General features: G+C 35.0%; 1 protein-coding gene across 1 annotated transcript; it reads left to right on the top strand.

Moving 5' to 3' along the window:
* Nucleotides 1-2,478: 2,478 nt before the first annotated feature.
* LOC132282272 (exocyst complex component EXO70C1-like) lies at nucleotides 2,479-5,287 on the top strand. Its single transcript, XM_059783879.1, has one exon. The coding sequence runs from the start codon at nucleotides 2,479-2,481 to the stop codon at nucleotides 4,663-4,665; it is 2,187 nt and encodes a 728-aa protein (XP_059639862.1). The 3' UTR covers nucleotides 4,666-5,287.
* Nucleotides 5,288-12,243: the final 6,956 nt, after the last annotated feature.

Below are 12,243 nucleotides of genomic sequence, written 5' to 3'. Positions count from 1 at the left end.
TAACTAAAGATGAAGTATTTTTATTTTTATTAAACCACATAAGATGAGGATATTGTAAATCCTCACTAGTGATGATCTAAGTATTGTCCAAAAAAAATTTATCTTATATTCCCTAGCAATTACTTATCCATCCTTGTTTGCACCCTAAAAATAAATTTTAATTTGGCCACATGGCATTGAATAATTTGACAAAAGTTCTTACTTCAATTACTTAAAATTAATTAATTGTTGTATGGCTTCTTATGATGGGTTGTAATAATAAATGATTATTTACAGTATGCAAACACTTAGGACTCTTATTCAAATTGGAGTCTAAATTCAAGAATTGTCTGATTTAAAGCTACGGCGGTTTTTATTCCAAAAACACTTTTATTTGGATAAACTTGAGACAAAAGGGGTTGCATTTTGATAAGCTTAAGACAAAGCAAGTTGCTAATTCAAATATAATATTTGAATTTGAAAAAGAAATTGACTGCTAGAAATAGCTGCTTTACAAGATTTCTCTATAAATAGCATCAGAAGACATTTGCACAAAGGCCCGGACCACAACAAATTTCCTACTTTTGCAATTTCATTTTATGAATGTTTTTCATTTTTTGCAAATTTACTTAAGTCTTTTACTTGTATTTTACTTCTGTTAACAGGAGTAGCCTAGTATTAGATTTACACTTCTTGTACTCTGTATGTGAATTTTACTTATGAAATAAAAGTCGACGCTTGGCTTCAGTTCCTCTACTTTTGTTTTCTAAGTCTCTTGGAATAGATTAATGCCCGTGTAATTCGTTTTACTCTCTTCATTCATTCTACTTATAGTGCTGAAAGTCCTCTTTATTGAAGCGTTGAAGAACCTGAAGGAAGGGGACCAAGGGGTCATCCTTGCCTTCCAGCAGTCGTCTGATTCACAAAAAGATTGATTACGAATTCGGTGATAGTTTGACTATCCAATCCCTTGGGTTGAAAAACATACTCTGACACGCTTCTAAAAAAAAAGAGCCAAACAATCCCTCCCTTTTATCTCTTACATCCATTTTTCTATCACTCTAGCCAAATGAAACATTAGTTTATCTTACTTTTTTTAGTTTTGTTTTACACTATATCTTTGTGAATCCGTCTCTCCCATCCACAAGCTTTTTGCAAATAAAGTAATCTCATACAGTTCTTTTTTCTCTTCTTATTTAATTGATTCTCACTTTGTCCAAATTTTTAGCCCTCAACTTTATATTTTGACATTAAAAATGTAACACTAAAACATCTTATTAATGGTCCTCTTTTGTTAAATTTCAATATAAATTTAAAATATTGTGGCTATTATGGTGCAAATTTAAGAAATATTTTGTTTTTAAGAATTGTTTAGGTTTAATACATGGAGATTGGTGAAGTTTGTCGCCGTGTAAGTCTCATGCAAAATAAAGTATTACTTTGTAATTTCGAGATGAGAAACTCAATGAGATCTTGACATAAAGTAATGTGAATTCTAAATATTTCTTCATTTGCATTCACACACACATAGTTAACTTCAGTTAACAAAGTTTTGTTAATGATTAATTTTTGGTAATATTTGTCCTAGTAACAAGTTTCAATATTTGTAACAGGATAAATAGACAATGTGTAATAATAGTAGACAAGTCAAAATTTCATTACTTTCAAAAACTTTTTAACTTATCCATACTTGAATATTATAACATACTAATATGTTTTAATAGCAGACATGTTAAAATATAATATTGTTTGAAAAAAGTATGTTATAAAAATTATTTGAAAAATATTTGGGTTTATTTTTGAAAGGGTTCTCTCCATAAACGGACTTCTTATATGGAATTAAAATATATTAGTATGTGTAATTAAAACGATCTGACAAACAAATCATGCAAAATTGTCCTTTGGGATCCCAAATTACTTTATTTGTGTGTGATGTAAAAAATGGGGGAGAAATGAATGGAACTCTTTTCATTTCGTGGTGACTTTGTTGATGATATTCAATGGTTGTGCGTGTGATGCAAAAGGAACAATAACATATTGATAAGAAAGATGTGGAAACACGAAGTATGTGGTAGCCAGTGAAGAAAACTTGCTACACATTGATAACAGAACAAACTGACTCCCCTATCCCTATCCAAGAAAACTTCCACGCTTTGTGTAGTGTACGTACAGTCCCCGCCCTTCTATCTCTCTCCGCTCAACATTTTGTTATACAATATGACCAATTCAATCTTTCAATACTATATCCATAAATAAAATTAAAACCAAATAAATAAAATAAAATGATAGAGTAACTTTTTAAATTACAGTATAATAAAATAAAAATAAACCGTTAATATATATTTTTGTCACTTGTGCTCTTGCTTGCCCCTTTCAATCTCTCTGTATCGCGATCTCTCCTGACTTCTCTTCTTCAAACCTTTTTTTTATTATTTTTTTTTTATTTTCCTCGATACATTTAAAAGAAATTAACATTCAAAAACATCTTGATCATATTCAATGTGGTTCGGAAAAGATAAAGGCTTTCTTCATAAGTCGGACGGTGGGGAAGACAAGGACAAGGACAAGGACAAGAACAAGAACAACCAGCAGCAACACCACGACGACCACGGTGATCATCAGAAGCAAGAGTCTGACAATGTGTCTGGTGACCAACCCGCTGAGATTGAAGAGAAATCAAGCTATACCGAGACGGATATCAAAGTGGATGTGGAAGAGGTGGAGGAGGAGCCAATTATCAAAACGAACGACGAAGACCCTTCCCCTTCTCCGCCTGATTTTGACAAAGTCTCCAAAGAGATCGATGAGTTCATCTCTCATCTGTCCACCGCACAAGGTGAGGAATCCGAACCACCTGAACCTGAGGTACCTGAATTCGTGGACCAATTTGCCTTCTTTGTTGAGGCTAAGATTGCCAACTATGATTCCATCGATTGTCCCATGAAATGGACTCAGGTGCCAGAGGAGGATTCGTCCTTGTTTCTGGAAGCCGTGGATCGAGTCTGCAAGCTGACGACATCGCTTTCTCAATTCTCATCACATTCAAACTACGCTCCGCTCATCAATCGCATCGGTGGTATTCTTGACCGTGCAATGTCCTACCTGGAGGACGAGTTCAGATCGCTTCTCGAGCACTACTCTCTAAATTCCTCTGCTAATAATGATTCCGATCATAATAATATTAATGAATCCAAACCAAAGCAATCGTCCAACGAATCGGATAATTCCTCCACCATGCCGGAATCTGACTCCACCGAGGAAACTCATTTTCCAGGATACTCAGAGGCGGTGGTGTCGAATATGAAGAGATTAGCCAAGGCGTTGGTATCGGGAGGCTATGAGACAGAGTGTTGTGAGGTTTATATAGTTGCAAGAAGGAACTTATTTGAAGAGAGCTTGCGTAACCTAGGGTTTGAGAAGCACAGCTTCGAAGATGTGCAGAAGATGCAATGGGAATCACTTGAGAAAACGATCGTCTCGTGGATCAATACCTTTAAACAATGCACCGCCGCGTACTTCCCCGGCGAACGTAAGCTCTCAGAGGCAGTGTTCTCGGACCACGCATCCATCTCCGAGAGACTCTTCAGCATCCTCTCAGGATGCGTCATGATTGAACTTGTCAATTTCGCTGAAGCTGTGGCAATGTCCAAGCGTTTGGCGGAAAAGCTGTTTAAGTTTCTCGACATGTACGAGACCTTACGTGATGTAATTCCAATCATGGACACTCTTTTTCCAAACGAATGCATACGTGATCTCAAATCTGAAGCTTTATTGACTCGAATCCGATTCGGCCAGACAATAGTTTCCATTTTCCTCGAACTGGAGAAGTCAATCAAGGCTGATGCAGGAAAGACTCCAGTTCCTGGTGGTGCAGTGCACCCCTTGACCCGCTACACCATGAATTATCTAAAATACGCCTGTGAGTACAAGGACACATTAGAACAAGTGTTTAGAGAGATTCAGAAGATCGAGCAAGCAGACCCGGACAGTACTGCCACTGGATTGGATTTTCTCTTCTGTGATCATAATAATAACAAGGACAAGGTACAAGGCCATGATGATGGCAGTAGTGATCAGACGTCGGAAAATGAATCTATGTTTGCAACGCTGGTGATGAAAGTGATGGATCTATTGTATACAAATCTGGAAGGGAAATCCAAGTTATATAGGGACACTGCATTGAGCTTGATTTTCCTGATGAACAATGGGCGATACATCATGCAGAAGATCAAGAGTGCCGAGGAGATCAACGGCTTGATAGGCGCCATGTGGAGCCGGAAGAGATCGTCTGATTTGAGGCAATACCACAAGAACTACCAAAGAGAGACGTGGGGCAAGCTTTTGCAGTGTTTGACACTGGAGGGGTTGATTGTGAAAGGAAAAGTGCAGAAGCCGGTACTGAAGGAGAGGTTCAAGAGCTTCAACGCCCTGTTCGACGAAATACACAAGACGCAGAGCACGTGGGTGGTTAGCGACGAGCAGCTTCAGTCGGAACTGAGGGTATCAATATCGGCGGTGGTGATACCGGCATACCGGTCGTTCTTGGCGAGGTTCAGTCAGAACTTCACACCAGGGAGGCAAACAGAGAAGTACATAAAATACCAGTCTGAAGATATAGAGACACATATTGAGGGGCTATTTGAAGGTGGGAATGCAGCACCCTCAATGTGGAGGAGGAGACCATGATGAGATCAATTAACATAGCTTAGTTTAGTAGTACGAAACTATCAAGAGTTCATCAGTTTCAACTTCAAGCAAGGGACAGTGCAATCAGGTTAAATTAAGCCACGCATGCACCATCATTAATGGATCATACATGGTTCTCTGTCAGGCTCAGCAGGAGACTCCAAAAAGATGCATTTGGACTTTGTAGCAATTAGAAAAATTGAAAGCATCGAGTGTGGTACATTAATCACGTCAATCATCCTTTTTTTCTTTTTTCTTTTTTCTTTTTTCTCTTTATTTATTTATTTATTATTATTTTTTTTTTAAGTTGAGTAGGAGGCACACACTACATCCTGTTTTTCACAGCCTAAATGTATTTTATGAATTGCTTTAGACTTAATGTTGTAATTTTCGTTAGCCAACTTGGGCCATTGCACAGTGTGTATATATATATCCATTGCTCTTGTAGAATTTCTACTAGGCGTGGTCAATCCCTAAAAAATTATAGGTACTTTTGAAGAAGTTAGGGTTAATTTCACTAACACATCTTTAGATTTGGTCAAATATTACTCTTAAATATCTTTCGAAAATAATTGTCACTTTGGTCCATTTCTATTTTTCCGTTAAAATCTCCGTTAACATGAGAAAAGATAACTTTACTCCTAATTTTTTAATCATATTTATTCCAAAATATCAGGTTAATTACTTAAATGATCATTATACCTCTTAGATATATCTATCTATATACGCTATAAAAGTGTATTCAATTTTAATTTTTTATATACATTTTAAAATAATTTTTTTAATTTACAAAAATACATTTTTTTTTAACACACGGCTTTTGTTTTCTTTCTTCTTTTTTTCCAAAGAGTGGATGTTTCCTTTTTTTTTAAAGGCAGGTACCTTGACGGCTTAATTTTATTATTAAAATTACATTTGTGATTTTGTATAGATATATGAAGCATAAGCTAACAGTAACCCACTCATGAACATATGTTTGTAATATTTAGCAATGGTTAGTTGGGTCTTTGTATATCAAACTAATAATAACTCTCACATGATATTATATATCTCTATATACCCTATAAAGTGTATTCAATTTTGATTTTTTATATACATTTTAAAATACTTTTTTTAATTTACAAAAATATTACACGCCACATTTCCTTTTTACACACTGTTTTTGTTTTCTTTCTTTCTTCTTTCTACTTTTATATTTAAAAGAGACGTCTATTGTGAAAGTAGGGCTGCAACTTGAGCGGGCTAACCCAGCCCAACTCGAATTTTTGAAAATTGGGTTTTAAATTCACAAATCGGATTCATGTTCGAGTTGGGTTTTGTCAAAACCCAGACATATTCGGGTTGGGCTCGGGCACAACCCAAAACCCAAAAAAGAGAAAAAATTATTTTTTCTCCTTTCTCTCTCCTCTCTTCTTTTTCTTTCTCTCTCCGCCGCTTGAGAGTTAAGAGACAGCGGCGAGATCCACCAGTGCCAGGAACGCCTCCAAAGACGACAACCTCCGCCGGAGAGACGAGAATATCACCAGATCCGTCAACACAAATCTTCCCACTTTCTACAACTTGTAATTTGTAGACGAAGAGGAAATGAAATTCCTTTTTTTCCAAACAGAGAGAGGAAGGTAAGCTTGAGAGTTGAGAGACAACGGCTGAAGCTTGCGAACGGCGAACCCGAACTGGAATAGCGGGCGATGGAAACTGAAAGATCTGGGTTTTGATTTTTTGAACAATCTGAAATGATATGCCGATCTGGTTTTGATTTTTTGAACAATCTGAAATGATATGCCGATGTGAGTTTTGAACTTTTGATTCTTGCAGACAGATAGATAAAATTGAAATATATGGCTTTTTAACTTCTAATTCTTGTAGATTTTGTAATTTGCAGTTGGAAAAATGACTATAAGAATTAAAAATATCATTAAATATATAAGGAATGATATTTTTAATCCTTATAGTCATTTTTCCAACTGCAAATTACAAAATCTACAAGAACATGATATTTTGAAATTCACTGGAGGCATTTTTTAATCCAAAGGGCATGACTTTCCATTCATAATGACCAAAGGGAGTGGTGAAAGTAGTTTTATACCTATCTTTTTTTCTCAAACGAATTTGCTAAAATCCTGACTTCATATCTAATTTAGAGAAAATGACTACCTGACTTAGGCGGCTAATAAGGTCCTTCTTATTGGGAATAGGATACCTGATCCATTCTAAAACCTTATTGAGGGGAACTCCCTCTTTATTTCAGAATTTTTCTGAACATAAAAAACTGGGTATGACCAAGGTGACTTGCTTTTTCTAATGATCTTTTTATGTAAAAGATCAGAAATTTCTTTCTTACAAAATTCCATAACTTCAGGACTCATTTGGATTGGTCTTGCCTTAGTGGGAATGTGTCTTCTCCTAAAGCCTTTAATGTAAGGTAACCTAGTAAGTCCTAGATCCAAACAGTAAGACCCAAGGAAGGGCCCGAGCGGTGCGGCATGAGCAGATGAACGCGTGGATAGGATATAGGTACCACTGTGAGAGAAACATGACCATAGTATGTTTTAACCAGCCAACGAGATTAGTTTGAGTCCATCAATAATGAATAGGTTATTTAAATCTTCCTCTTCAATAAGCTCTAGATTTAGAGCTAGTACTAGTCTACCTCTTCCAATTCCAAATATAGTCAATAAAGAAAAGTATCGAATTAAAGATACTAATTTAGACTTTAGTAATTGGAATATTCCTAGAGTTCCAACTAGAGAATTCTACAAAGCCAGTTTCTTTAAGTCTACCTTTCTTAGTGATTACACAGTCAAGACAGTTGAACAAATTTATTCCCTGTCTAGAGAACATGAAAAATGTCAGTTACTCACAGCTAAGTCAATCCAAAGTCATAGAGATCGTGGATACAACTTTATCCATATAGGTTTAGTTCAAGTAGCAGTCAAACCATTTACCAATACAGGACTTAATGCCCCTGTGTTTCTAGCCCTCTGAGATGCTAACTTTATTGACTATGAAACTAGTCTCTTAGGAATAGTCAAAACTAGTCTTTGTAACGGCCCAGTTCATTTTAATTGTTACCCAGATTTAACTGTTTGTTTAAGTGACCCTCATCTATTGAAAGCCTTAACCCTTAATGTTAAAATATCAGGTTATCCTTTGCTTCTAGGATCACAACCTTTAGGTTTGATCTATAGGATTTATTATAAAACAAGGAAAACTAATCTTAATGTCAAAGCCATTAAGAAAGATATAAAAGGTCATACCCTACTGATTGAAAGCAGTACCCCTGATGCTAATATTCAAATAAAGAAAACTATTGCTTGGAAAGATATTTCACTGCCCAATGAATGGATTCTTAAGAATAAGAATCACCCAGTAAAAATAAATAATGATACTAGTAATCTTAATAGAGTGCAGGAATTTCTTAACGAAACAGTCAGAATAAGCTTTGATGAACAACGCCTTCTAACTCGCTCACGTCATTCTACTTCCTTTGATAAACCAGATGGTAGTTTATTAGACAAGGAAAGTGAAGTTCCTCCTCTAGATAGGAAAAATTCTCGTTTTCATCCGTAGCCAAAAGATACTAAGTTAAAAGGTATTCAAATAGAAGAACAAGTTACTCACCCTTGTTATGTTACTCCCACATCTAACAAATCTAGGTCTACACCTACCTCTCCTACACCTTCTGATTTTATTGCAAACCTTAATGCACTAAACCCTTAGTTAAATATTATTAGTAAACCTTTTAAGTATAATCTTTCAAAATTACATGATGATTACTCATCCCCAAGTAACAAAGAAAAGCGAAAATCTTTTCGCAAAACCCATACTGAAAAAGAACAAAATAAGATTCTCCGTTATTGGCAAACATTCATGATAGAACACCAATTAGAAATCAAAATTTTTGATTATCTAGAAAACTGTCATAACAAGGTCAATGTCCTAACTAAAGTTAATTGGAAAACCTCTGATACAACAACAATCTCCTCTTCCCATCTGGAAAACGTGATTCTTGATCACATGGGAGCTAAAATCACTGGTTCTCCTTTAAAAGTCAATACCACAGCTGATGCTAATGCAAGAAAAATAATTGAACAAAATAACTTCATTAACCAGTATTTACATACTCTTGGTACCTAATTAGACAAAATTGAGCTCTCATTAGCTCAACCTCCCAATCTTCCAGTAAAAACTCCTACTACTTCTTCCATGGAAACACCCATTATTTCTATACCTACACACAGAAAAGGTCTTCCACCAGCCTTGCCAGACCCTTCTGTTATACTCCAAATTGAAACCATCCTCAAAACCCTCGAAAAAGGTAAATCTCAAGTCAAAGACGAAAAAATTATCACTGTAATCAATAATACTGATAATTCTGATAATTTATCCTCTGATAATTCTAGTTACCCCTCTGACATCCAGAAGATTAAGAATGCTTTCTCCAACCTAGAACTCAATCGTTTAACTAACAAACGAGTCAACCCTACTAGTCTTACCAAAAATTGGTACCCAAGACCGACGCCTCCTGATCTCCAATATGAAGAACGAAATATCCAAAATCAATTCTCCATTTCTTCGGATAAACTTTATGAATGGAATATAGTTGATTTATCTGAACAGGAAATTCTCAATAAACTCAGTCATATATCCATGGTAGCTAACAATTATGTTACTTCACATAACCTTAGTCAGCCGAAAATAGTTGATTTACTTAATTCAGGATTTTCAGGAATGTTAAAATCATGGTGGGAAAAACATCTCAATGAAGATTCTCGTGGAAAAATAAAAAATGTTGTCCAAAAAGACAACAATGGCCTTCCCATCTTTGATAAAACCATAGGACGTGGTATTCCTGATGGAGTTAACACATTAGTCTATACCATAGTTGAACACTTCATAAGCACTCCAAGTAACATCACTTCCAGAATACATGACCAGCTTACTAACCTTACTTGTCCAACCATGAGTGATTTTAGGTGGTATAAAGATGTATTCCTTTCCAGAGTTATGCTTAGAGATAATAGTAATAAACCATTTTGGAAAGAAAAATTCATTAATGGCCTACCCAATCTCTTTGCCCACAAAATTAGAGATACTCTTAGTAAAGCCATAGGAAACATTGATTATGATAACCTCACTTATGGCAATATCATTAGCTTAATCCAAAAAGAATGATTAAGGATGTGTATTGACATGAAAATCAGTAACCAGTTACAAGATGATAGGAAACGAGCTAAATATGAAATGGGAATCTTTTGTGAACAGTATGGTCTTCCTCCTATAGCTCCCTCAAGACAAAACTCCAAGCCCTATAAGAACACCTACAACAATCACAAAGGTTATCATAGGCATTATAAGAATAGAAAATCAGTATTTCCCAAAAATGAATACTATTCTAAAGAAAAGTCTAGACCTAAAAATAAATTCAGTAAAAACACTTCTCGACAAAAAGATAACAAAGATATCAAAGATGTTAGCAAAATTAAATGTTACAAATGTGGTCGACTAGGTCACTTTGCAAAAGACTGTTATGTGAAAAAGAAGATCAATCAGTTGCACATTTCTGATGAAATTAAAGACTCTATCTACCAAATACTCCAGTTAAGAGACACTGATGATAGTAGTAGTGACCCAGAAGTCAGTTCTTCCTCCCAGTCATTTGATAATTCTCCTAGTTCTCCCAACATTACATTAGGATGTAAAGATAGTTGCTGCAATCCTAGTAAGACACTTAATGTTCTCACAAAAACTGATGAACAAGAACATCTACTTATTGATTTAATCAGCAAAGTAGATGACCCAGAATTAAAAACCTTATATCTTAAAAAACTTAAGGTATTATTGGGTAACTCAGAAACTGAACCCCTAACAGTTAGTAAACCCAATTTTAGCCTATAGAAAACATTATAAAGGTTTAATAACCAGCCTAAAGAAGTCACTATTCAGGACCTTAAGGCAGAAATTAACATAATCAAAACCGAAATTAAAAATCTCAAGTTACAAAACTAAGTCATAAAAAATGATATCAATGAGTTAAACACAACCCCTGTGTTTTCCTTCAAAGGAAAAGAATCATCTAATGAAAAAGTCTCTGAACATTCAATACATTTAGAACCCTCTCAAAAACTCCAAACTTTAAATCACATATCATTCCAGAAATGGTATGCTAAAGTTATCCTTCTCATCAACAAAGATTTCAAACTTGAAGTCATTGTTTTGATTGATACAGAAGCTGATCTTAATTGCATTCAGGAAGGTCTCATACCAACCAAATACTATGAGAAAACATCTGAAAGGCTAAGCTCAGCTAATGGAAGTAAAATGGATATAAAATACAAGTTATTTAAAGCTCATATTTGTCAAAACAATATATGTTTCAAGACATCTTTTGTTTTGGTAAAAAATATGACTGATAAGTTGATCCTAGGAGTTCCATTTATCTACCTCCTTTATCCATTCACTACTAATAATGAAGGATTAGTCACTCGTCCTTTTGGACAAGAAGTCCAGTTTAAATTCCTAAGCCCCCCTCTAGGAAAGAATTAAAATCAGTAATCGATTCCTCTGTTTCCAAATCCGTAAACTTACTTTAAAACAAAACTCAACAGTTAGAATTTTTAAAAAGAAGAAGTTAATTATAAACGCATTGATGATCAGTTAACTGATCCAGTGCTTCAACAAAAAATTCAAGATTTCGAACAACAAATTAAAAACTAAGTTTGTTCTGATCTTCCAACTACCTTTTGGCATCGAAAATGACATTCAGTTAGGTTACCTTACATTAAAGGCTTTAGGAAAAGACACATTCCCACTAAGGCAAAACCAATCCAAATGAGTCCTGAAGTTATTGAATTTTGCAAGAAAGAAATTTCTGATCTTTTACATAAAAAGATCATTAGAAAAAGCAAGTCACCTTGGTCATGCCCAGCTTTCTATGTTTAGAAAAATTCTGAAATAGAGAGAGGAGTTCCTCGTCTAGTTATAAGCTACAAGCCCCTCAATAAGGTTTTAGAATGGATTAGGTATCCTATTCCCAATAAGAAGGACCTTATTAGCCGCCTAAGTCAGGCAGTCATTTTCTCTAAATTTGATATGAAGTTAGGATTTTGGCAAATTCGTTTGAGAAAAAGAGATAGGTACCACTCCCTTTAGTCATTATGAGTGGAAAGTCATGCCCTTTGAATTAAAAAATGCCCTTAGTGAATTTCAAAATATCATGAATGATATTTTTAATCCTTATAGTCATTTTTCCATTATTTATATTGATAACATTCTCCTCTTTTCAAAGTCAATTGATGACCACTGGAAATATTTAAAAACGTTTCTTGCTGTCATCTAAAAAAATAGTCTTATAGTCTCTGCTTCAAAAATCAAGTTATACCAAACCAAAATCTGCTTTTTAGGTTATCACACTCATCAAGGCCAAATCCGTCCTATTGACCGATCAATCCAGTTTGTTGATAAGTTCCCTGATGAAATTCTTGATAAGTCACAACTCCAGAGATTCTTAGGATCTCTCAATTACATTGTTGATTTCTACAAAGATCTTCGTAAGCAATGTAAACCACTCTTTGATCG

Source organism: Cornus florida, unplaced genomic scaffold, assembly GCF_030987335.1.
Source record: "Cornus florida cultivar Cherokee Brave unplaced genomic scaffold, ASM3098733v1 CherokeeBrave_3.0.0_Hap2_Chr11, whole genome shotgun sequence".
Lineage (NCBI taxonomy): Eukaryota > Viridiplantae > Streptophyta > Magnoliopsida > Cornales > Cornaceae > Cornus > Cornus florida.
This window is presented reverse-complemented; position numbering and strand designations above follow the sequence as displayed.